The sequence below is a fragment of the Alosa sapidissima genome, chromosome 10 (genome assembly GCF_018492685.1).
Source record: "Alosa sapidissima isolate fAloSap1 chromosome 10, fAloSap1.pri, whole genome shotgun sequence".
Taxonomy (NCBI): Eukaryota; Metazoa; Chordata; class Actinopteri; order Clupeiformes; family Clupeidae; genus Alosa; species Alosa sapidissima.
Window position 1 is genome coordinate 29,876,051 of NC_055966.1, and position 26,929 is coordinate 29,902,979.

The 26,929-nt window shown below is 43.7% G+C and overlaps 1 protein-coding gene and 1 long non-coding RNA gene across 7 annotated transcripts; one reads left to right on the forward strand and one right to left on the reverse strand.

The window, feature by feature from the left end:
- Window positions 1-46: 46 nt before the first annotated feature.
- Window positions 47-26,691, reverse strand: ca14 (carbonic anhydrase XIV). 6 transcript variants are annotated; one of them, XM_042106433.1, is made up of 14 exons: window positions 26,633-26,676; window positions 22,634-22,718; window positions 21,051-21,157; window positions 20,683-20,703; window positions 16,217-16,396; window positions 15,539-15,684; window positions 7,719-7,814; window positions 6,969-7,035; window positions 6,129-6,286; window positions 5,161-5,287; window positions 3,007-3,054; window positions 2,488-2,511; window positions 2,192-2,276; window positions 47-529 (listed from the first exon to the last, which is right to left on the reverse strand). In XM_042106433.1, exons 3-14 carry the CDS (start codon window positions 21,118-21,120, stop codon window positions 433-435), a joined length of 1,119 nt encoding a protein of 372 aa, XP_041962367.1. In that variant the 5' UTR covers window positions 21,121-21,157; window positions 22,634-22,718; window positions 26,633-26,676; the 3' UTR covers window positions 47-432. The 6 variants fall into 6 exon arrangements, with proteins under 6 accessions (XP_041962367.1, XP_041962365.1, XP_041962368.1 ...); XM_042106431.1 differs by lacking the exon at window positions 22,634-22,718 and having other exon boundaries at window positions 21,051-21,205; window positions 26,633-26,691; XM_042106434.1 differs by lacking the exon at window positions 22,634-22,718 and having other exon boundaries at window positions 26,633-26,651.
- LOC121720409 lies at window positions 2,563-17,437 on the forward strand. Its single transcript, XR_006034538.1, has 3 exons — window positions 2,563-2,620; window positions 7,208-7,210; window positions 17,398-17,437. It is a non-coding gene; the product is annotated as an uncharacterized LOC121720409 (long non-coding RNA).
- Window positions 26,692-26,929: the final 238 nt, after the last annotated feature.

The following is a 26,929-nucleotide window of genomic DNA, read 5'->3' on the forward strand; positions in this document are numbered from 1 at the left end:
ATGCGTGCGCACACACATGCACACACAAAGACCAGATAACATGAGATGGTGGTCACAGCATTCGTTTATTACAGATGTTCACAGTAGAGTATGTACAGAATGATAATAAGCACACAGTAACTAAGACCATCGATCCAACCTGACATCAGTTCAAGAGAGACATTTAAATAACCAATTACACAGACATGCTTACCACTGGCCAGGGGAGAGAGGGGAACAGACGAGGAGAAAGAAGAGAGAGAAAGAGAGAGAAAGAGAGAAATGAGCAGGGTGGAATATATACAGCAGAGTATATATAGGCTTGGTTGATAGAAACCGAGAGAGAAATGGAGGAGTGGTGAGAATGGGAGGATGAAGAGATAAGAGAAGGAAGGAGGGCTCTGGATCATGCAAAGAGCAAGAAAGATGAAAGATGTGGTGAGAGGTCAAAGTTCAGGGTTCAGACTGAGTGGGCTCTGCTGATTTGCTGGACTCGGTGGCTGTCTTTAAAGCCATGTCTTGCTTCAGTGCCTTCTCCATATCTTTACTTCTGCAGAGGGAAACACGAGACACCATGTAAGTCACTCTAGTCCATCTGACTGTGTTTGGGATCCCTAGGCTCCTTTAAAAGTAATTTCAACTATTCACCAGCAGGTGGTGCTGTCACATTATTTCACAGAGCCTATACACTGCTCTGATTTCACCTGCTGTAGACAGTTTTTCTGAATGGTTTCACTCTCAGTTGAGATCTCTTTGTATAAACAGAGCAGGTGGCAGGTATTTATACAAACACATGAAAGGGAAATGATGAAAAAGTACAGACAGAAAAGTAATGAAACAAGGAGGAAGTGGTTTACAGTTTCTTTATCTGCCAGCCACAAAAACCCTGCTGTGTTAAGAGCTTTCATTTCCTAATCAGAGACTAGGGAAGAGTGATTAGCCTGTTAGTGGTACAGCTGGCCTAGAGGAGAGGTGACTGCAGGTCAGTAGCGTCCATACGTGACCTAGTACACGTATGACAGGGTGAGCGGAGGAACCCTGATGGGGTGGGGGGGTCAAGGGATTAGTGTGTTTGGGATTTTCTCTGAGGAGAAACATGTGATCTGGAGTTCATGGGAACTGCTGAGATTGGGGGTCTTGAGTGGTCAGTAAGAGTAGGGTGAGTTAGGATGGGCTAATGTCTTACTTTGATGGTCTATGATAGCTGTTAAAGACATTACACACAACATATTCTCACGTGTCGACTACCTTTCAACTGCCCTTTATCTAACTGTACCCATGTCCTGGTCTTAACCTTAGTAGTCGCATTTCTGTACATCTGAAGAAGATTGTGGTGGACGTTAATCTGTACTTGGATAGACATAGGGAGACAATATTACAAGTCACAACTTGTAATATTGTAGTGACTTATAAACTGAGCTAGTTATTTTTTCTTCTGTTCCTCAGGCCTTCCTCTACTGCATTACCCCCTGTTTCACCCCATGATTGACTGCAGTATACTGAATATGCTCTTAATTTAAAGTTTAATTAGATGTGTTCACCATATCACAGGTGCTTCTGATGAGTTCAGATGAAAAGTTGGCACACCGCCTGTCCTAACCAATCCAAACAAGCTGCAGCCATGAATATGATCAAAAAAATCTTGCCAACTGCAGCTTTAACCTGAAGGGTAAAAATCCCTTAAACCTTAACCATAAACATAAAGCTTTGGGCTCTTCTTTTACATGAATAAAACAAGTAAAGCTGTCAGTTGTTGTTATTGTTATTTTTGTTTATGTCAGTGTTAGGGTCGATTAGGGTATTAGGGGTCATAGGTCATGAATCAAAGAAGGACCTGGATGAGGGCGCTGGCCTGACGCTGGGGAGGACGTCCCAGCTGGACGTGGAGCTGTCATGTGACCAGGAGACAAAATCACATGACTAATGCACGCGCAATCACATGACCAGAACACAAAGGCAAAAATCATAACACAAAATCAACCAATCAATCATGAGAAACGGATCAAAATAGGATTTAGGTTGAAATGAAAATCAGCTGCAGCACAATCAAACTCAAAGAAATGTTGTCCTTAATTTACATAGCCCTACAGTTTGTGATCATTACCAACTATGCCATGCCAGGATCAGTCGACTAAAATGTTAGCAAGTCCGTGCCAGGGTTGGTAGAAGTAAAACTGAGGGAGACGTGACATCAGATTTACTTCGAACTTACCGTATGGTCTTTATTATGAAGCGAACGATCACTGCAAGGCCCACACATCCACACAGTGATCCCATCACTATCGCTGCAATTTCACCTGATAGGGAGAGCGAGAGATAGGGGATTACAGTGAGAGGGGGGATTACAGTGAGAGAGGGGATTACAGTGCAAGGAAAGCAAGAGATATGGGATTACAGTGCAGGGGGAAAAACATAAAAAAAGAAATGATAATCATTTGCTAATACTTTAGAATGAAATGCCACTCAGTAGTACTTTTTACAAATATACCACAGGACTAAAAAACCTACCTGCATTGTAGACTTTGACCCCTGCTGGGAATGAAAGTATAAGGGAATACAGTTAGCGATGTGGTTGTAAAGTAGGAGACATAACAGGATAATTACCATGATAATGCCGGTATATGTCTGTGTGTCTGTGTGTGTGTGTGTGTGGTCATCTACGTTGCACTGTACACTGTGCTCTACTTCATCTGTGTGTGCGTGCGTGCATGCGTGCGTGCGAGCTAGCTTGCGTGCGTGCGTGCGTGCATATGTGTGTGCGTGCATGTGTATGTGTGTGCGTGTATGTGTGGTCATCTATGTTACACTGTACACTGTGCTCTTCTTCATCTGTCATGTAGCACTGATGGCACTCACTCTTTTCTCCTTTTTCTCAGAGTTTACTCCTCTCTCTCTCCCTCTCTCCCTCACCCTCTCTCCCTCTCTCTCCCTCACCCTCTCTCTCTCTCTTTCTCTCTCTCTCACCCTTCCTCTCTCTCTCTCTTTCTCTCTTTCACCCTCTCTCTCCTCTCTCGCTTTCTCTCTCACCTCGTTTTTTGTGCCGTTCTTCTCTGATCCACGTAACAACAATGGTGGCTGTGTTCATGAAAAGAGGTTTTCAGAAACTAATGATCCAACTCATAAACAAATAGCTCAGCCCTAGCCCTAGCTTCTCTCTCTTTCTCTCTCTCCCTCCATCTCCCTCACTCCCATACTCTCTGCATGCACCCCCAGACCCCCAGACCCCCTTATCCTGCCATCTCTCTCTCCCTCCATCTCCCTCACTCCCATACTCTCTGCATGCACCCCCAGACCCCCTTATCCTGCCATCTCTCTCTCCCTCCATCTCTCTCTCCCTCCATCTCTCTCTCCCTCTTCTCACTGCCCTCCTCCTTTTCTCCTCCACCATCCCTTTGATGAAACTGCGTTCTCTGTGTGACTCTAAGGTACCGTCTAAGGACTAAGGTCTAATGGCTACTTTTGTTTTTGAGATTTCTTGTGACACCTTTGGTACTCTTTTTTTATGAGTTCTGGAATGCCATAAGGATTTTAAATTGTTCCCCTCTTCCATAGGCCTATAGATAAATGTACTTCACTGTCGGTGGCTAGTGGAAAAAGATTGTTGGCTCTCGTTCAGATAAATGCAAGATGCCTATAACTTGTTTGTTAAATAACTATATGTTTTCTATCATGGTCTTTTTACGCAGTAGAGGTCACATACTACTAAATACATTCTTATCAACATGATCAAGATGAGCGCTGGTAACGTACTACCCATGTGGAAATATGGGTTTGTCTGAGGATTCGTTAACTCGTTACAATTCTATTTTAAATTGCAGGTGCAAAGCACTATTACTGTAGCCAGATGGTATAATACACATCTGATAGATCATGTAAAGTTTATATGAAGTTAACACGATAGAAAACACTAGCCTGGAGATTCCAGACCCTCGTAATTTAGGAAGATTAAGGGTGTGGCCATGACTAATGTAATGACCCAACTCGAGGGGCGGCACCAAGCATGCATTTGAAAATATCACTGCACGCAATTGTATAACACTACGACCAATGTTTACTGACTGATTCGTTGCAGCGCTGTCATCATCTGTTTAGCTCGCCTCTGGCCCGCCTATATCAGATACACCGATGTGATTGGTTCCTCGTGATGCAAGGGGTAAAAGTAACGTGCATCTTTACTTATTACCAGAGTGTCTCGCAGAGACAATTAAAATTGTGCTCTCGCTAGAACTCTGGATTTCCATGGTAACAAAACACTGTCGTAATTGTCAAACTGCCACCAGCTAAGGCTCACGCCATGGAATGTTAGTAAACAAAAGGCTGGTCTGTATGGTTGAATGTATAGAATGGGCCAGTGCATTCAGTAAAGGGTGCCCTCTCATTGGTTGGTTGGCATGATATCCCAGGTGCCAATTATGATGGTGGTTGGGCATGACCGCAGTCTGACTGGCAGCAAACTTGCAAACGTGTCACATGTCACTTACAGCTTTGGCATGAGAGCCCTACAAACTGGGCATGCAGGAAAACTGTGGCTGTTGATTTGTTTTGAACAGCAACAATGCTATAGACCCTTTCAACAATAAAAACATAAACAATGCTTGAACGTTCTATTTGGTTCCCAATCTACTTCCTCTGCATTAAGATAACATATGGAATGTTAAAACGGAAGCCTTGTGGGGCCAACTATGATGCTGATAATTGAACTCTCTTGAAAGGGTGTATAGTTCACTTGGTGCTTCACACTAAAGTCAGCTTGTTGCAATAATGCAATTAGTCCAGTGTGTACAATGTTGATAATTGTGTGGAAACCCGCTGCACATATAGAGTGCATAGCTGTAAGCGCTTTAGTGTAATAGTCTGAAAAGTAGTTCCTGCGACGTGCAAACCCTGGTGTAGCTTAGATAAGTGTACCATTAGGTAAGGGAGAACTGTTGTTATTACAGGACAACCCTTACAAAAAATGACTGCAGTTATGGGACAAAAAAACTGCAGTTATACTGTTTTTCTGAGGTACAATGCAGTTTCATGGCCATAAGTCCTATCCTCCTCTTCTTCCTTTTCTCTGTCTCTTTCTCTCTCTCTCTCTCTCTCTCTCTCTCTCTGCCTCTGCAGTTTACTTTTCTTCTCGTTGTCTGTGTCTGTCTCCCTCCATTGGAGGGTGCTGTGTGGTACATTTCTACTGACTGTGTTTGAAGGAGGCGAGGACCACCCTCTGGTTGAGTGGCTGGGTGGCACGATAGTTGTCCTGGAGCACCAAGGGATCAGAGCTCCCCTCTTCTGTGGAGTACAGCAGCGTCTCCAGCTTCACCAGCTGAGGAGAGGAGGAGAGTGGAGGAGAGGAGAGGAAGAGTGGAATAGAGGGAAGAGTGGAGGAGAGGAGAGGAAAGGAGGAGAGGGAGGAGAGGAGAAGAGGAGAGGAAGAGTGGAGGAGAAGAGAGGAGAGGCCAGGGGAGGAGAGAGGAGAGAGGGAAGAGTGGAGGAGATGGAAGAGTGGAGGAGAGGAGAGGAAGAGAGGAGGAGAGGAAGAGAGGAGGAGAGGAGAGGAAGAGTGGAGGAGATGAGAGGAAGAGTGGAGAAGAGGGAAGAGTGGAGGAGAGGAGAGGCCAGGGGAGGAGAAGAGAGGAGAGGGCAGGGGAGGAGAGAGGGAAGAGTGGAGAAGAGGGAAGAGTGGAGGAGAGGAAAGGAGGAGAGGAGAAGAGAGGAGAGGGCAGGGGAGAAGAGAGGAAGAGAGGGCAGGGGAGAAGAGAGGAGAGGGCAGGGGAGAAGAGAGGAAGAGAGGGCAGGGGAGGAGAGAGGAAGAGAGGGCAGGGGAGGAGAGAGGAAGAGAGGCCAGGGGAGAAGAGAGGAAGAGAGGGCAGGGGAGAAGAGAGGAGAGGGCAGGGGAGAAGAGAGGAAGAGAGGGCAGGGGAGATGGGAAGAGGAGAGAGCCGAGCATAAGAGCTTACAAGGATAGGACATGAAAGAGCAAAGCTAGCAAAGAATCAATAGTGATGATTTGTTTAGCAGAATATCTCCCCACTCTGTACTTTACTTAAATGTGTCCTACAGCTCTTTCCTCTCAGTCTCTTTTCCTTTCCTGTCGTTTCTCTCTCCTTTTCTCCCCTCCTCTCCTTTCCTCTCCTCTTTCCCCCCACCACCCCACCCTTCCTCACCTGGGGCAGAGACAGTTTGACAGTCTCCTGGAAGACGGTCCAGAGGACGCTCTGGTAGCAGGGCGGGGTGGTCAAAGAGCCGTTGTAGCGATAGTAGCTCCGCAGGTCTTTGGGCAGCAGGGTCTGGATGTCGAACGCAGGGATAGTCACTTTGTCACCTACCAGAGAGACGGCCAACAGGGAAGCACCACTGATTAGTGGCTCCAAAGTAGACAGAAATGTTTCAAAATAAATATTTCGATGGGGGGCGTTTTTTGACATATCATTGGCATAATCCTAAACAGTGGACACCACAGTGAATCTGGTTAAAACAAACACATGCAAAATTAGGGTCAGATCATTTAAGTCACTGGCCAAATCATTTCCATTATGATATTCGGCAAATGATTGGATGGTGGTGGTATTGTGGATAAGGAGCTGGGTTAGCATGTAGTAGCTAGATAGAGTTGTGGGTTTGATTCCTGGATGCCACTGCTGTGCCCTTGAGCATGGCACTGAGTTGCCCCGGTGCCCTTGAGCATGGCACTGAGTTGCCCCTGTGCCCTTGAGCATGGCACTGAGTTTCACCTGTGCCCTTGAGCATGGCACTGAGTTGCCCTGTGTGACTGGCCCTGTCGTATACAACTGACGTATGTAAGATGTTTAGACAGAAGTGTCAGCCAAATGGATAAGTGAGTGAGTTATTTTTTCAGTTCCACTGACTCAGAAATGTTATCATTTTCATTACAGGCCATTATGCTTGATAAATATACTTTTTGTAATTGCTCATAAATGTGTGCTAGGTGTTGGGATCTGTGAGGTCCAGTTGGGTGCTGTTTCCATGACAACTCTGTAGCACACCTGCATGTCTTATTCTGCTCAGGTAGTTGATGATGTTGGCGTATGCCTGATTTGTTTCCTCACCGACCTGTGAAGGGAAAGCATCATTCATATAAGATAGATAGATAGATAGATAGATAGATAGATACTTTATTGATCCCCAGGGGAAATTCAAGATACAATTCAATATGGTTATATTCAATATAACCATGGTAACAGAGAGAGGAAGTGCTCTCAAGCACTGGAACACTCCGGAACAGCTGGTAACTAAGCAGACAGATTATTCACCTTATTCCGCGCGCAAACATGGGGGCGCTAGCTTTGCCCACATTGTCTCCGAACTTCCGATTGAGCAGTACATCCATTGCGATACATTGAGATAGCAGAGCTCTATCGAGATGACTGGCATCATATATTATGGGTCCTCCTAAAGTTAGGAACGTTTATTTAGGATTTTGGTGACTTAAGACATTTCTGTTATACAGCTTTCCTATCTGAAGTTAGGAAAAAACTGACTTTGGAGCAGCTGTTCTGTAAGTTAGCCTCTCTATCCTCTTCTGCCGTGTTATCCCAATGAAGCTAACTAGACGTAGCTAGCCGACCGGAAGTTTAAAGACAACGTGGAATTTAATAAAATGGGCGGGGCTGAATAAGGTGAATAGAAATGTTGGATTAGAATCATACAAATCAAATGTCCTGACAAACAGAGCCACATATATCCTTCAGAATGGAGTTTAAGAGTGAAGGTGAATGCTGGGTTTGTGAACACACCTCCATGAGAACTCCCAGGACCGCCAGACCATCCCGCTGAGTCATCGCCATGGAGATATTCTCATACAACTCGGAGTTATAGTGGACAATGTGGAGCTGAGGAGATCAAGAGAACCATAGAACCATTAGAGTGGTTACCAGTGTGTTTATATGTGTGTGTTTGTGTGTGTATGTGTGTGTATTGGTGTTAGTATCAGTGAAAATGCGAGTGTGTCTGTGTTCTTTCCTAATCTGAAAATCCCTCGTATTGTATCTGGATTAAATGGCGAAAGTTTTTCTGTGTTTGCAGCAAAGTTGGAAAGAGTGAAAGAGTGAGAAGCAGGACACACAGAATGTTAGCCAGAGAGAAACAAAAAAGGAGAGAATGAACGACAGCAAACAGAGAGAATTAGGAGAAAGAGTCTTGCTGAGTCATGGCATTCACAGTGGCCCAGAGAGAGGTGAAGGAAAGGGAGGAGAAGAGATAGACAGAGAGGGAGAGAGAGAGACTGACAGAGAGAGAGACAGAGAGGGAGAGGGGGAGATAGAGACTGACAGACAGACAGAGGGAGAGGGGGAGATAGAGACTGACAGACAGAGAGGGGGAGAGAGACAGAGAGGGAGAGGGGGAGATAGAGACTGACAGACAGACAGAGGGAGAGGGGGAGATAGAGACTGACAGACAGAGAGAGGGAGATAGAGACTGACAGACAGAGAGGGGGAGAGAGACAGACAGAGAGGGAGAGGGGGAGATAGAGACTGACAGACAGAGAGGGGGAGAGAGACAGACAGAGAGGGAGAGAGAGACAGACAGAGGGAGAGGGGGAGATAGAGACTGACAGACAGAGAGGGAGAGAGACAGACAGAGAGGGAGAGAGAGACAGACAGAGGGAGAGGGGGAGATAGAGACTGACAGACAGAGAGGGGGGAGAGAGACAGACAGAGGGAGAGAGAGACTGATAGAGAAAGAGAGAGAGACTGACAGAGAGAGAGACAGGGGGGGGGGGGGGGGGGTAACTCATTGGCAACCACCTGTTACCTCAAAGTTGAGATTAGCCTTAGCTTTGTCATGCAACATTTCACATTGCCAACAGACATCACTACAGTGAATTTCATTACCATTCCACGGTGTCTCATCACTACATCACTGCTAGTCTGAATGTGTCTTAAAAGACTCCACTGTCATGCAAATATCTATCTTATCTCCTCCTCCTCCTTTCCTCATCTGCATTCCTTTCATTCCATTTTCTTTTCCCTTCTATTCTTCTTTCTTTTCCCTTCTATTCTTCTTTCTTTCCCCTTCTCTCCTCTCTTGCCCTTCTGCCTCCCTCTGCTTTGGCATACCTGTGGTAATAACAGATGGACAGCATCTCAGATCTCTCGCCAATCCCTCTCCCTCCTTCCTCCCTCTTCCTTTTATCCTTCCTGCATCCTTTCTTTTCCTTTTATCTCTCTCTCTCTGTCGCTCCCTCTCATCCATCAGATGGTCGCTGTCTGCTGTCCCACTGGGTGGTCACTGCCATATGTAGGCCCTGCTGTCCAATCCCTAATCTTTACAGATCTTAGCCTACACATTTTCCCATGAATGTGCCCAGTTCTGTCATGTGCCAGGGTGACCTGTGGAACTGGGAGAAGGGTGCGATAGCATGGCGGTCAAAGCCCATGGATGCTAGCATCTGACGCTAGCTCATCTCTTAACCTAGGGATCAATAAAGTATCTATCTATCTATCTATCTATCTATGTGGGGAGGGAGCTAGCATCTGACGCTAGCACGTCTCTTAACATGTGGGGAGGGAGCTAGCATCTGACGCTAGCACGTCTCTTAACATGTGGGGAGGGAGCTAGCATCTGACGCTAGCACGTCTCTTCACATGTGGGGAGGGAGCTAGCATCTGACGCTAGCACGTCTCTTAACATGTGGGGAGGGAGCTAGCATCTGACGCTAGCACGTCTCTTAACATGTGGGGAGGGAGCTAGCATCTGACGCTAGCACATCTCTTAACATGTGGGGAGGGAGGTTTACCGACTTACAGCACCACTGTGCCCACAGAGGTGGGTCTGAAGGCCAAGGTCAATTTCAGTATGAATGGAAAGACCTGGGTAAATATCCCCCTTGCTATTGTATCGCTCTTTGTTGCTTCTCTCTTTTGCCGCAGGTCCAATCTGCTCAGGTCTCTCTCACACACCGTGTGATCATGTCTCAGTCAGTTTAACCACACCATGAAACCAGGAAGTGATGCTGCTGTTGCCACACCACACCCCACCCCCTCTCTCTTTCTCTTAAATCAAATCAAATCAAATCAAATGGTGCTTTATTGGCATAACTAAAGAAAGTATCTCTAAAGGCTCTCTCTCTCTGTCACACACACACACACACACACACACACACACACACACACACACACATTCTCTCTGTTTCTTTCTCCTTCCACTCTCCTCTCTCTCCTCTCCTGTCCTCTTCCTTCTTCTTCCTTCTTCTTTTACCTTTACACTCAATTTTTCCACCCTCACTCTTTCTATGTCTCTTTCTCTCTCTTTCCCTTTCTCTCTCTCTCTCTCTCTCTCTCTCTCTCTCTTTTCTCAGATCTTCACAGATGGGAGTGGGTCAGAGGAGCAGTTCTGTGTTCCTGCTCCCTGAGGGGAACCGGTAGAGAACCCCCATGGGACACAGTCAGACATTAGACCATGGTAAGCTACTCTGTTCCACTCCACCTGCTCTCCTCTGTGTGTGTGTGTGTGTGCATGTGTATGTGTGTGTATGTGTGCATGTACATGATTTTATGAATGTTTGTGTGTGTGTGTGTGTGTGTGTGTGTGTGTGTGCGCATGTACATGCTTTTATGAATGTTTGTGTGAGTGTGTATGTGTGTGTGTGTGTGTGTGTGTCTGTGTGTGTGAGAGAGAGAAAGCACCAGGGGAAAGCAGAATTAGAAATATGACAGGGAACCATTGGAAAGGTCAGTAAAATTCCATACTGTAACAACAGAAGGCATGTCAGAGTAATCTGTTTGCAATTCTGGGTTGTAATTAACCTGAATTAGACACTGAATTAACACTTTGTTTTTGGTGTGTAACTGGACTGAAAGCAGCTTTGCATAACAGCATTGTTTGGAAGTCTAGACTGGCATTTTGTTGTTCCATTAAATGGTGACTGATTTCAGGAGATCCAATTGGGCACTTTTGCTTAATGAGACTTTAGGCAAACAGAAACTGAACCCAAGAAAGTGCCAAGTTTGGTTTATTCACTAGTGCTCGTTGTGATGAGCACTCATGTTTCATGTTTGCAATGACAGACAGACATGATATACATACTTATATGCACTCTCACTGTAATGGCCTATGCAGATTACAATTTTTTTTGTACCACGATGGTCTTTTACGATTGACCATGTCAGACTAGATGATCAGAGACAATCAGAGGAGATTGGCCACATTACAAGATCATATAGCCTATCGTAGCCTACTCGTGGCATAGTGTCAGTGTCAACCTATACAGTATATGGTGTCAACACGAGAGTCATAGGAGATTCCTCAAAAATTCTGACATGCTAGACTTTTGGTCGTGGAGTCGTGGACAATAAATCCTGGGACACGTTCCTCCTTCGGCGTCGTTACCGACCTTTCATATTCGGGCACGTCACTGGAAATTTGTTGGCTACGACAAAATCGTGGCAAAATCGGGCTGAAATCGCATAGTCTGCATAGGCCATAAGGCTTTTGTCCTATCGTGTTCTGTCTTCCACCGTGTCTCCTATGTTTACTTCCTGTGTCTCCTATGTTTACTTCCTGTGTCTTGTGCCATGTGCTCCTTTGTGTGGCCTGTTCATGTGCTTCCTGTTCCTTGTTTTCCCTGTGTCTGCCCGTCACCGGATTTTGAGTTCAATTTCCTGATTACAGACCTCTGAAGTTCGCCTGCAAAAAAGCTGCCATCTTTGACATCCGGTATCTGGCGATTTTTCCTATGGGAAAATAACATGGAGATTTTAAATTATCGCACCTGTTAAACTCTCGCGGGGATGAAAAAGTCTGAAATGCTCTGCCTTCGAGTGGATACTGTGATCTCCGGTACGTGAAGGCGGCACACTTAGATTTTTGCTACCCCAGAGCTAACTTGCAATGCAACTTGCCATAGGTAGTTAGCTTCAATTAACAACCGGATCTCCTTATATGGGCAAAGATGGCCGTTTTGGTTCTTTTTTGTAGGAACTTCAGAGGTCTATTGTTTCATCATCTTCACCTGTGTCTTGTTACCCTGTATATTTAAGCCCTCATGTTCCCTCTGTTCACTTTGAGTCTTTCTGTGAGTCCTTACTGTGAGTCCTTCACTGAGGTCTGGCCGGACGCCTGTACGGATCCCAGTCCCGAGGCCCCTGCCGGATCCCAGTCCAACTCCGGGGCTGTAAGGGTTTTGTCCCATCTGGTTCTGTTCTCTCTCTCTGTACCTTGATGTTGTATTCCATTGTGTCTCCTTTGTTTACTTCCTGTGTCTTGTGCCATGTGCTCCTTTGTGTGGCCTGTTCATGTGCTTCCTGTTCCTGTTTTCCCTGTGTCTGCCTGTCACCTGATTTTTGAGTTCAATTCCCTGATTTTTGTTTCATCTTCACCTGTGTCTTGTTACCCTGTGTATTTAAGCCCTCATGTTCCCTCTGTTCATTCTGAGTCTTTGTGTTATTGTAGTCTTGCTGTCCATTTATGTGTTTCTTGAAAGCGAAGTTCACTTGATTCCAAGTTTACCCTGTTTGACGTACGTCACGCACAATTGCACAAACACACACACTGGTGATTTTGATTCAAAATAAGCAGGTACCAGTCTTACAAAACTATTTTTATGATATTTGGATCATTTGTGGGCATTAAACATATTAGTCCAATATTAAAGGCTTAAATCAAAGGAGGCTCTCGCTAATATTTGGAGATACAGGCCTATAGTGTGGGGGAAAGTTGAAGACAAAAATAATTGATAATAAGGGTGCTTATGCTTTCTTCAATAGCTTCAAAAAATGTTTTTATTTTTAATCCAGAGCTAATGACAGTCAGAAAATTTAAACAAGTGGGCCTAGTGAAGTTAAAAGTAGCCTAGAACAGGTCAGACCAAATTTAACGGAGTGGGCTGTGATTCATTGGTAGCCTATGCCTATAAGCTTATTGGGGCTTGTTTTAACAGGCTATTACAGTTTTTTTCAGTCGCTAACAAACGTTTGTCCAATCAGTTGTCACATTTTCAAAACTCTAAATACAGTTAGCACAGCATCGGTCTTTTGTGGCCATACCATTCACACATTTCATGTCGTTTTCACACGATATGCAGTCAGTGAACAAATTTCCTCAATGCTTACATTTTCTTAACAGACAAGCTATACCTCCCAACAAAATTATGGATTGTTTTTGCAGTATTTACGAATGTTAACACACAACATCCCATAATAGCAAAAACAATATTCCAAACCTTAGATACAGTATAAAAACCTCTGCTTCTGTAATGATATCAGTTCAAAAACAATATATCTCAGCTGATAATACAAACAAACAATTATAATTGACAATAGAATAATTGACACACAATTGATTTATGTTGGGTAAATTGGGCCAACCACAGCTGATTCCAGTCTGGCTTAGACTCTGGCAGGGGTTATTTTTTTCTATTACATTGACACTTACACAGTAAAAGGAGGACTTTGAGGAGTGATGTTTTTAGAAACAGAAACAGAAAAAGACAAACACTGTAATGTCTGGACGAGGAAGAGTAAGAGCAAGGGGCCCAGGGAGAAGAACAAGCCCAGTGAGCGATGCAGTGAGAGGTGCAGGAGCAGTGAGAGATGCAGGAGCAGTGAGAAGAGCAGGGCCAGGGAGAGGAGCAAGGTAGAGGTGTAAGAATGGTGGTGGCATTCCAAAGGCTGTAAGAACTGTTGTCAGTGATGAAATTCATGCCACTATCATTGACCATGTAATCAATGTGATGTTGATGAAAACATGTGGCCTAACCCTGAAGATCCTGAAAATCGCATAAATTAGATACAGTAATTTTGTGCTTTGGTTTAGCTCCCCCCTTTTTATCTTGTTTTTTTGCTGTTGTTTTTTTGTTCAGAATGCTCCTGTGTGTCATGGATATTTTGTTCACTGTAAGCAATACTGTAAAACTTTTTCTGTTCTATCATACTGTAAACAGTATTTCTACTGTACCTCCTGTAGTAAACAGTAAAGGGAAAAATAAACTGATTTGCTTTTTACTGGAATGCTTTTGAATGTGAACATAACATGTGGACATACAGTTCCCAACCAAGAAATTTAGTGTAATTATTGCATGCAAATACCTGTAAAACTGAAACATAAAAGTCTATGCAGTTTTTATAATGTCAACAATAGCCAGTATTTTGAAACCTGGGGCCTATTGCACAAAACTAGGATAAGGGATTAAGCCAGGATATCTTGGTTATCCTGGCTCAATTTATCCGTGATCCAGTTGCACAAAAGCGGGATAGGGGGCAGCAGGATATGTTATGGTATAAATCACCATGGCGATTTATTCTGTGGAGCTCCAGGATCTATTTAATCTCATCCCTTATCTCAGTCAGCAGTCACCACAAACAGAAACCAATAGTTATTCCACTGCCCACTACACATTGTTATCACATATAACTAGACCCACTGTCATTATTTAAACGTTTGTGATCATTAATTAACTTTTACATATCGCCATTCCCGACCTGTCATGCGACAATGTGACGTCACGGGAGTGCCTAACCATTTCGCGTGTGGTGGTCGCGGCACTAGTTGCAATATTCTCCTAAACAGAGGTGTTGCTGTTTGTTCTGTTGTGAAAGGGCTATCGCTACCTACTTCACACCGTAGAAGAAGCAATGAAGCCGCTCTAGTTGCCATGGTGAATCAGTGAATCTGTGATTGGTGGCGGGGTCTATTTGAGGGAGCCGTGAGCGCGCACTTATCCAGGATAGGTTTCACCTGGCTTGATGAATCCGTGTCTGCTCATCCTGGCTTGCTCGTTGTGCAACCAATTAAGCCTGTACGCTCTTGTTTTAGATTCATCGAGCGCAGCTCAGTAACTTATCCCGGATGTCTTAATTCTGCTTTTGTGCAACAGGCCCCTGGTGTACTTTGATTGACTGCATGTACCTTGTGAAGTGAAAACAAGTGTTATTCTTTGACAGAATAATTTCATTTTGAGTCAGATTTCCAGTGTTTTGGTAAAGTTAGTGTGTGCAGAGAAATATGTGTTAGTAATATATTTAACAAAATGTGTTTTTGAGAAGAAAATGATCCGTTTGGCCAATTGTGTTTTGTAGGTGTGAGTCTGCGTTAAGAGTTTAGAAAAAGTATCTGAAGTATGGGTAAGCGCTTGTTAGCGATTGAAAAAAACTGTAATTGATATCAACAATCTCAATAATCGGGTTGGGGTTGCAGGTAGGGCATCATTTTCTCTTTAATAATACCAAAGTCCTTTTAGACAAGTCCCTCCACTCGGCGGCCATATTGCAACGCACTTTGGGCACTTATTGGGCATCTATTTTGGGCAGAACTGCACATGCTCAATGCTTCACAACACCAACCTAGACTTTTGGCCGTGGAAGGGGTGGGATATGTGTAGACAACTGCCACATTGGTGTTACAAACTAACCCCATTCATGTCTATGGAGGATTTTTTGAGTGCTGTGTCTCCTATTAGCCTCAAAAGTCTCTGAGTACTAGTGATATGAGTCTAGTGATATGAGTCACGGTTGGGAATACTAGTGATATGAGTCACGGTTGGGTTGAATGATGGCATCGAGCGAGTTACGATCACAGACACACACACACACACACACACACACACACACACACTCACCTCGGCTGCAGTGCTGCGTCCATTGATGGTGTGTTCACTGCCTGTCGCCACACTCGCCCCGTTGCCCCAGTGTAGGTGGAGCTGGACCGCACTGAATTGCCATGGCAACCCGCCTATGCCCATCCAGCTGGGTAAGGGCATCACCACTGGGGGGAGGGGGGGGGGGGGGGGGGGCATGTTTTTAGACAGGTCTCAGAAAGTGTCCACTGAATGTCAGTCATCAATGTAGGATACAGGCTGATAATAGATAATAGGCTGTCCCAATAATGTAAAACCATGTAAAAGATAATGGTCACATATTAATTCAGCAATGTAAACTGACATAGAGTATGGTAAACTGAAAGCACAAACATAAGCATTAATGTTAGACTCTGGCCAGAACGGTTTTAGGCAATGCTGCTATGTGGGTCCGGTCCAGTGTCATACTGTGCAGAGGAGACCCAGCGGCCCAGAACCAGAACCTGCTGTGGCATCCCACTGCTCTAGAACCTACTGCTCTAGAACCTGCTGTGGTGTCCCACTGCTCTAGAACCTGCTGTGGCATCCCACTGCTCTAGAACCTGCTGTGGCGTCCCACTGCTCTTACCCATGTGAACCTGCTGTGGCGTCCCACTGCTCTAGAACCTGCTGTGGCGTCCCACTGCTCTAGAACCTGCTGTGGTGTCCCACTGTTCTTACCCGTGTGGCCGTTGTTGGAGAGGGTGAAGGGCTCGTTGCTGTGCTGGCTGTAGCCCAGCGGCCGGATCGCTGGCAGCCTGGGCTCGAACTTGGTCTGGGCCGAGTCCACGTTGATGGGGGACTGACCCGACCCGCCGCAGTCAGGAAAGAACTCCGACCACTGCGGCTGGCCCATCTGACCTGGAGGAGGAGGGGGGCCAAGGGAGCAACTTTACTTTTTTTACACATAACTCGTTGTGCCTCCATATATTTCAGACATCCAAAAGCTAAAAACCCCAAAAGAAAAAAATAAATGAAATGTTAAATAAAATACACATAGAAACATAAAGATAACACTATGAACCTACATCTTTTAAATCTCACATAAAATTAAATTTTATGATGGGGTAGATTATGGCCTGGTAGATTACACATTGTGGATCTAGATTGGATCTGAATGTGGAACGAATCTAGGAGTCAACTGCTATCAGAAGTCAGAGGTCAAAGGTGAACAGATCAAGAGGGAAAACAAGTGTGTTTATCAGGCCAAGGCCAGCTAGCTCGGTCATGATGGCGACAGGGTTAAACAGATATGGGCGTGTATTTTCTTTGGAATTGAATAAACAACTGCATTTAAAATCTTTGTCTACAAGAAAGATTTGATTGCTGCACTTCTGAAATGATTTGGTAAGACTTCAATGGACCAATTGAAGTAACGTTCCAGTTATGTTAAGTTCCAGGGTTATGCCCCTGGAAGTTGTAAATAAATGAAGCCTTTCCAGACCTACTGTCAATTTCCATAGAGATTTGAGAAGCGGTCTGGTGATCACCAGGCTAGTTGGTGATCTAATGATTCTGATGGGTCCTGGAATCAGCAACTGAAAAGGGAACATTTCAGCTGACTACTTCATCAACCCCTCTGCTATAGTTACTTTCACAGATGCACAACACATTTAATTTTTGAACTTATACTATCACTACTGAGAACTTATCACTACTGAGTCCATTTAAAATCATTAGGTATAATAAACGTACAGGTTATCTCTCTAACATGCTTAGGCCTACATGATTTAATTTCATATACTTATAGCACAGACAAAATTGAATTCCATAATGATCATTCTCTTACTCTCTGATAAGCATTTCTCAGTGCATTTCCAGATGCATTTCAGAGAGTTAATTGGTATTCAAGCGCTGGTCAGTGTCTATGTGTGTGTGTGTGTGTGTGTGTGTGTGTGTGTGTGTGTATAGAAGCTCAGAGCTTAGTCATGCATGCCTGATGAGGTGGCCGAGAGCAACACATCAACACTCGCACACACACACAAAAAAAACCTCCCCAAAATAATTGGATTGTGAAAAGAACAGGGGGTCCTTGCGGAAGAATGAAAAGACAGAGAGAGAGAGAGAGAGGGAGAGACAGAATTACAGACTCATTATGGCGTTGAATGAATAGGCGGGCCAACTGCGTTAGTGAAAGGGAGTGAAAGAGAGGGCGCAGTGGGCATCACGTGACACTGAGTAAGACCATCCAGAAAAAAATATCTAAATAATATAACTAATATAAATCTATCCTGGATTGATTTGCTGACATTTCTATAAGTGACACATAGTTTATGTGTTATAGCCTACTGTAAAACAATTCTTCTGATTTGTTAAGATGAACTTGAAACTTATACTTGAACAAGGACAGAAAGAGAGAGAGAATGTAGCAGAAGACTTCGAAAGGCACCATGTTGATTTCATAAGGATTATCAAGCACACACACACACACACACACACACACACACACACACAGACACACACACACACACACACGGCATGATGCCCCCATCCCCAGCTCCACCTCACTAGCCCTCAAAAAAGGAAAAAAAAAAAAACTTTGTCCCACAGATCCCCTGCTGTTGCCACGGTAATCCCCATGACAACAGTGGGGCACAGTTTCCCATGGCTGACATTCCACCTCTCACACACTGCCCCCCCAAAGATGAGCACATAGGGGACACTACAAAACGCGAAAACACACACATAATACACATCATATACATACACATGCATCGGCCTACAAACGCAAGCACTGCAACCTCACCACCCATAAAAATACATAACATGACACATCCTGAGCTCAAAGCTAAATGTAAACTTCTAACACTCTAACACATGGTGCAACACACAGATCCCACATTATCACACACAACACCACTCATATGGAGTAGGAGTAAAACACGAACAGCACACAAGCTCCATCCTTTGAACCTCACCAAACACACAAATGATGCAACACCAATGAAAATAAATGAACACCATTCATATGAAGCAAAACACAATATAGCAAAGTATACAAAGCAAACAACAAAGTAATGGCAAAGCATCCTCACTATCTAGAAGTGCCTAAGAATAAGAAAATATTGCCAATGTTGGCCACTAGAGGCAAACTTCCAGCAAAGTTAGAAAAAGTTCCAGCAAATTAGAAGTTTCCCACTAGTGGCAAATGTGTTCACCAGGGATTTGCCACTACACTTCGCCAAAATGGCAAAGTGACAAATCTAATTTGCGTAATGACATTGCTGCAAAGTTGCTGCAACATTGCCAAAAGTTAACTGCAACTGTTTGCCAAAAACCTAATTTGCATTTGAAATATGACCTTGCCACAAATTTGCGGCAACTGTTTGCCAGAAACCTGAAATTTCTGTAAGGGCAGATATGGTCGCACTAGCCTACAGAAAGGTTGGTTTTGTCGTCTTGGAATGACAATTCACCCTTGTGAGTTACATCATTTGTGGTTCCACTAACCACCAATGGACGAGACCCACTGACTCTCCCTGTGGTGAGAGAAAGGCTAAGAGCTTCCACCCTCTTCAAAGTCAAAGTGTGTATGTGTGTATGGGTGATGGGTGTGTATGTGTGTGTGTCTGTGTGTGTGTGTCTGTCTGTCTGTCTGTGTGTGTGTGTGTGTGTGTCTGTCTGTCTGTCTGTCTGTGTGTGTGTGTGTGTGTGTGTGTCTGTCTGTCTGTGTGTGTGTGTGTGTATGTAATGTATGTGCATGTGTGTTTGTGTGTGTGTGCATGTGTGTGTGCGTGTGTATGTAATGCATACATGTGTGTGTTTGTGTCCCTGTGTGTGCGTGTGTATGTAATGCATACATGTGTGTGTTTGAGTGCCTGTGTGTGTCCGTGTGTATGTAAAGTATGTGTGTGTGTTTGTGTGTGTCAGAATGTGTGTGTGTGTGTATGAAATGTATGCATGTGCCTGTCTGTTTGCGTGTGTATGTACATAATGTGTGTGTGTGTGTGTGTGTGTGTGTTTGTATGTGCCTTCATGTGCATGTGTGTATGTAATGTATGTGTTTGTGTGTGCCTGTGTGTGTGCGTGTGTGTATGTAATGTATGTGTTTGTGTATTTGTGTGTGCCTGTGTGTGTGCGTGTGTGTAATACAGTATATGTGTGTGTGCTTGTGTGGCACAACACACAGAGACTGTAAAGCACTCCCATTCAGAGGCCCTGTAATCTCAGTCACATGTGCTCTCTGCTGTATGGCCCTTATATCAGAGGCCCATAATGAGAGGTGTGTATGAGGGGCACAATCCAAGCATTGAGCATCACACACACACATGCATGCAGGCATGCGCACGCACACATGTAATCCGTGCCAGGGAGTACAATGTCCTGCTGCTTTTCAGATTGTCGTCATCCTATCAATTGCATCTCTTTCACACACACACACACACACACACACACACACACACACACACACACACACACACACACACACACACACTCTCTCTCCACCTCCATCTCTCTCTGTCTCTCTCTCTTTTCATCTCTTTCTCTGTCTCTCCACCTCCATCTCTCTCTCTGTTTCTCTCTCTCTCCACCTCATCTCTCTCTCTCTGTTTCTCTCTGTCTCTCCACCTCCATCTCTCTCTCTCTCTCTCTCTTCCTCTCCATCTCTCTCTGTCTCTCCACCTCCATCTCTCTCTCCATCTGCATCTCTCTCGCTCTGCGCTTCACCTTCTCCATCTCTGTGTGCTATTAACTGCCTTTCACTGTTTGCCTTTGTCCATGCGTCTGATGCCCAGATGGCTAACTGCTGGGCTGGAAGTAAAGGACAGAGATGGGGGGCTTTGGGGGCAGGGGTAGGATGACAACAAACTGGGACAGAGTGGACTCCACGGAGCGATGACAGTATTTACACACTCAAAAGCAAACCTCACAGGAGCACTCTCTGGCTATGCTGTACCACCACTCACCCCAGCTCTTAAGTCTGTTTTGGATACGACCACATCTCCTACTGTCCTAACTGCCATTAATACCGTATCCCTTCGGCAAAGCTCATTAGTTAGATATGAATGCTATTTGGGATAAAACACTCCTATGCCTCCACACACCAGTCTTAACTTCCCCAGAAAACATGCTGGCCAAATAACACAGTAGTAGTCAGCGAGGATCGGATTGAATCATATGATGGGGAGGTGGGAATGTAGCCTTACCTGAGTATGTCCAATATATATCTGAAATCAGATAAACAGAAGGAGACTTCAGTAAGCAATATCTGGGTGAATGCAATACTTTTATCCTACGGTAACAGTGGGAAATGCACAATGTACAGACATGTCAACTTGTTAACTGAGTTGAAAACAACTTATTTCACTATTCTGATTTCTAAGGAGCCTGGGGATCACCTGTGTCATCTCGTAGGTCTTCTACAAAACTTCCATACCACTCCTAAAAACTATAAAGTTTGTTTTTACAATTCTTACTGTTATTGTTTTTATACAAATGCCCCCAGAGTTCCCTTCCACATGCCCTACTAGTGCAACTCCCACAGTTGAGCTGGTTATGTTAATGAAGCTCTTACCGGCTGCCCGACTCCCTGCACCCAGCCAAAACAGCAGAATCAGCACCAGCGAGGTTCCACACGCGTCCATCCCCTCTCTTCTGTCCCATACGCAATCACAGAATGGCCTCACACACACACACACACATACACACACACACACACACACAGTCACACTCAACCACACACACACAAACACTCTTTTACACACTGAAGAAGAGGGCTGTAGAGTAGTTGTAGTCCAAACCTAGCCTATTATATAGATAGTCCTGCAAGCCTCCAGGCTTCACAGACTCTAGCCTGCCCGGAGATCCTCACAGTCCATCCCAGATGCAGCAGAATGGATGCTCCAATGGGCCAGAGAAAGAGTTAGGATCCAACTGACCAAAGCAAGGGTGTGCGATACACGCAGGGGAAAAGTGTGTGTGTGTGTGTGTGTGTGAGAGAGAGAGAGGTGCGGAGAGAGATGACAGAGGACTTCGGTGCTGGTCACTGAACAAAACCAGTGGGAGTTGGGGAAAAAGAGGGACAGAGAGGAGGGGAGGGGAGAGGAGAGGAGAGGAGGGGAGAGGAGAGGAGGGGAGGGGAGGGGAGAGGTGCCTGAGCTGAGAGTGGCTGAAATGACATGAAAAAATAGGCGTGAATGGACAGGGGAGGCAGGGAAGGGGTGAAGCTATTATCATGCAAGTAAATGGGTTTTGCTTGTTTACATACAAATAACAGGCCATTAGTGACAGTGTGTGTGTGTGTAGTGGTGGGGGGGGGGTTAGGGTCACTGGTAGTACCACTGTGAAACAAGGAGGTAAATGGAGGATAGGATGTATGTTGATCAATAAATCGTCCTGATGTATCTTATTTGTTCTATTAATCGGTTCTGTTTTCAACTGCATTCGTTTATTTCTGCCCATAGGTTCCCTAGAGCAGGGGTTCCCAAACTTTTCCACGACAAGGCCCCCCAAATACCACTAGGTTCTGGACCCCCAAATACCACTAGGTTCTGGCCCCCCAAATACCACTAGGTTCTGGCCCCCCAAATACCACTAGGTTCTGGACAAGGCCCCCCAAATACCACTAGGTTCTGGCCAAGGCCCCCCAAATACCACTAGGTTCTGGCCAAGGACCCGATGTGTTATTAAACCCATCGACAATACTACGGCAAATGTAAAAATACATTAAGCTAATCCTAATAATTATTTTAGCCACAAGCACTTCGCGATGGAGCATACAGTGTGTAAAAATTGCATTTGGGGCTTTCTGCTATATGAGAGCTATCACTCTACTATTATTCCCAGTCATTATCATGGGAAATATAATGTTCAGACATGTGTCACATTATTATAATGGCATTGTTTATCAACCCTCATAGTAATAGGTATATTTTACATTTTTCAAATCTATTTATTTGTTGCTTTTATCTTTTCCTTCCAACTTGCTGAGGCCCCCCTGGCACCCCCTCATGGCCCCCGGCCCCCACTTTGAAAACCACTGCCCTAGAGCATGAACAGACAATCTTCAGATCGATTGAAGTGGCCGCAAACTAAACCTTTTTAAAAGGGATAGAATGGCGCCCTCTAGAGACGTAGTCTAGTCAAGTGTAGCCTTACTGTAAGCGTCTGTTTATGCAGGCAGGTGCACCGATGTCATAGCCTGGCCCCGCCTAGATCTTCTTTCAGGGCAATCCATTTCCCTCTGACAAGAAAAATGTCAGACATACAATCAGCAAAGAGAGGGAGTGGCCAGAGCCTTATACATACAGTCGGCATCTAGTCATAATCGTGGTTACCACCCCCAGTTACCTTGGTTACCGTGGCTTAAACGCCCCCATCATCACCAGTAACCTCCCAGTTTTCATATCCGAGCATGCATGGGAGAAGTTTTTGGTGATCTTGATTTTGAAATGTCTACTGCTCAAAAGGAGAGCTACAATGAGCCAGACCTGTACTATACTAGCTACTTTGATGATGACGATGGTGGTGTTGGTGATGAAGATGTTGATGTTGATCCGGCAGTGTTCAGTAGCTCTGAGTCAGACTGTATAAATAAATATGAGTATTTTACAAATGTAATAGCATGCCTGTTTTATGTCTACAGTAATGTTTGCGTGTTTGGTGAGGTGTGTCATTTTCATTAAGGTTTATGGTCCTAAATAAAAGTTATTCTGCAAACCATATGTCTGATGTTAAGTCCTTAAATTACAAATAAATAGGGTGCATGAAATATCAGATTTCTTTTATAGGAATTAAAAACAAATGGAACACAATTGAACTGTTTACAGTTGACAACATATGTGCTCTGCCTCACACACTCCTTAAATAAAAGCAGAGGCCAATATATTGGTAATGTTACCTTAGAGCGCATCCACTGACAAAGGTCACTGTAATTCAACTTTGACAGAATTTGCTGCCAGGGCTAGTCTAGCAACTCTCCGTTGGCTTGTGAGCTCCAGAAATCGAAACTTAATCAGGCATTGAAATCGTGTATAGAGTCGTTTGGTGGGCTTAACATAATGATTGATGGCAGAGTTGCAACGGTTTGGCTTGAATTCCCTGCTACTTGAAAACAAATATCCTATTGCGTGCAGAGGGAATTTGAAATACAACTGATTATCCCGCCCCTCGGACTGAGCACTGCGAACGGTGAGTGCCCAGACCCTACATTTTAATGTGGGTCTGGCTCGCCAGGCTAGTATTATGGCTGCTGTAGGACATTTATTACTCCACTTCACTTCCAAAAACCACAATGGATAGCTTACAGTTTCACAGCATTGTGGCCTGTGTATTCATAGTAGGATGATTTTCAGGTGAAATGTGATTCCTATTTCTTCTTGAAGCCGAAATAAACCTGAGAATGTTTATCATGCTTGGTTTTTACTGCAGGTAGGCTAGCCTACTAAACTTTCACCAGCTTGATGGTGAATATCCATAGGTAAAATATCCATGGGTAAAATATTGTTAACGTCTGCATAAGTTGAGTGATGGAGGCTAGTTTGTTGGTGTAGTTGTGAAACATAAACACGGTTATAACGAGTAAATTGATAACAGCACTGTAATTGTCTCTTCCGTCATCCCATTGTGTTCTGACCATACTAAGACCACAAAAAAAAGTCTACACGAAATAAATGTGAGCAACTGAGCTTTCATTCCCAAACACTCACTAGACTACATGCAGTGCCAAGTTTGACGTTGTTTGGATTAGTAGGCCTAATGCATGTATCGTTAAATACATCAGTAAAAGCAGCACACATTGGCTTTCTCCGCTCTCCCCTCTTACACACCACAGCGCAAGACCAGGGTGGGATCAGAGACTGAGGGTGTAGCGGGGTTTTGGCAGCACTGAATCAATTATCACAGTCAAAATGCAAGATGTTTGAATGATTATCATTAATATCAACAATTAAGGCTTCCTGTATGCAGTTTGCTTGCATAAAATGATTCCGCGGATTTTTCAGTCAAAACGATGAATAAATGATGCAATAAACTGACAATTGGAATAGCTCAGGCTATTTTGGGCTTGAGACTTTGAATAAACAAACGACAATTCCGACTACAAGGTCCCAACTAAAACGAGCGATAGTCTGATGGTCCCGAATTTAAGGACATTTCAGAATGCCTGAAATGCCAGAATGCCAGAATCAGTTTTACTGGTTTATTTGACAAATAATCTATTTGGATTTGCTCTATAAAGACCTTATGTCTGTTTGGGATTGTTTTGAGAGCCTATTGATGTATCTCAGAATAAAGGAATGTCCACAACATTAGTGATGGTTTTTTTTGTGTGTGTGTGAATGTATTTTACTTAACTCATTGAATGTAGCTGGATACTCATGAACGCATGTCTCTAATAGCCACAATAGGAGTAATTTTAGCAACACTGTATTTTGTGTGGCCCATAACGACCCAGTGGATCATGAAAATGTGCCAAAATTCACATTCCTTGCTTATTGTTGGTACATTAATCCCAGATTGCCACTTATCTGAGATGTAAGAGTTCAGTATAGGTTTAAGGTCTGGGGCAGGGATTTGACATTCTGTGACTTCTTCATTGAGGGATTGCTTAGCAGCACTGTCCGGTTTCTCATTTCTCCTCAGACCAACATGGCCTGGGACCCAGCAAAAAACTACACTCAAGTTCTGGTTCTTTAGACGTTCTAGTTGATCAAGCTCAGCTTTGGTTGTACTTTTTGCGTGACATTAAAGCCTACTGGAAAGATTTTTAATTGCAATTTAATTGAATGCAATTTACTTTTACGATTAAATAAAATGAATTTATCCCTCTCACCCATAGTTTTCTATTTATTTACAAATGTACATAGGCCTACTGTAATTACATTTATACATAGTTATTCTACTGATCTTTATACTATTCATCCTGCACATAGACTTATTCTTACTACTCTTATAATGTTGTTTCTGCACTGCAATGACACTGTTTCCACACTGCACATAGCTGTATGTTACATATCTGTTATATATTTGTCATATTGAATATCCATATTTATTCTGTTTTATTATATTCTGTTAATACACTGCATATATCTATATTATTATTTCTACTATTATAATGTTACTGCTACATCTACATACATTATTCTACTTATTGTATGAGATAACTGCTAATATACTGCACATATTTATATTTAATTCATATTACTCTAAACCACCTTCTGTAAATCAACTGTATACTGTCTACATTGCACTATATTTCTTGACCTGTCTCTGTATATTTCATCACCTTTCTATACTTTGCATCCCATTGCATGCATACTGTACAGTAGCTACATGAATCACAGCTAAGATCCTTGGTTGCTATGAAGACCAGTCGTTCTAAATGGATGGTTGCTATGGCCAAAGGCCAGTTATCTCTGCCGTTGTCAAGCGGGCATATCCTAACTTTATCTTATTTTAAACATCTCTATTTTACTTAGCCTACTTCCATACAGTGACTCCCATTAAGAAGTGGCCACTTCATTCGCGCTTACCGTGATTCACGCAGCAACATTATTAAATTAATCTGTCACCATATGCCTATGCCAACGTTTGCAAAGAGGAGAATCTTTTAATTTGATTCACAATGAAACGTTACATTTAATGTACATGTAAACAATGAGTAGGCTAGTTTTGGTTGTTGTTGGTGGTGTTACTGCATCCCTTAGTTATGCCTACAATGCAAAATTGTTCCCTCATGATAGATGCATTTCAAAACATCGCGACGTGAAATGCCACCACAAAACATTGTTTGTGAATCGGTCTTATTAGGAGTCCTCGCTTAAGCTGTCACAGACTCAGGCGCTACTTTTAGGGCTAAAATGCTTCCTGAATTACTCTTAGTAAAAAAAAATAGGAGTCCTAAAGTTAAGAGTGACGAAGTTACGAGTACAAGCATCTCATATCAAATGACCATGGCATTACGCTAAGCAACATAAACCTCATAACGTTACAGCAACATCTCCTCCCTATGACCTAGCTAGCTAGCTTCTAGCCACACAAGAAATTAATGATGTTAAAATCTCCGCTTAGCATTCTAATAACAGAAGGGGCACATTTATGTGGACCACTACAACATGACTCATTATGTCTGTAACGTTAACTGTATAAAACACTTACTTTCATAAAGGAAGCACACCATCCAGCACATACTGTACACATGGAAACCGTTATTTTAGGTACTTGGCCACGAACTCAAAATGTGTCTCTCTGAAGCTCTGTTCTAGAATCTTTGCTCTGAAGTCTGTCCCCGTTGCTAAGCAACATCAAATAAACGAAATGACAGTCTTCCAGTATTAAATGTGTACGTGTGATTACGAATGGATGTGTGTGGTTTGCAATTAGAATAAACAAGAAATAACATTTCCAATAATTTCCCATGATAAATTACATAATATTTGCACCTTCCTTACTTGT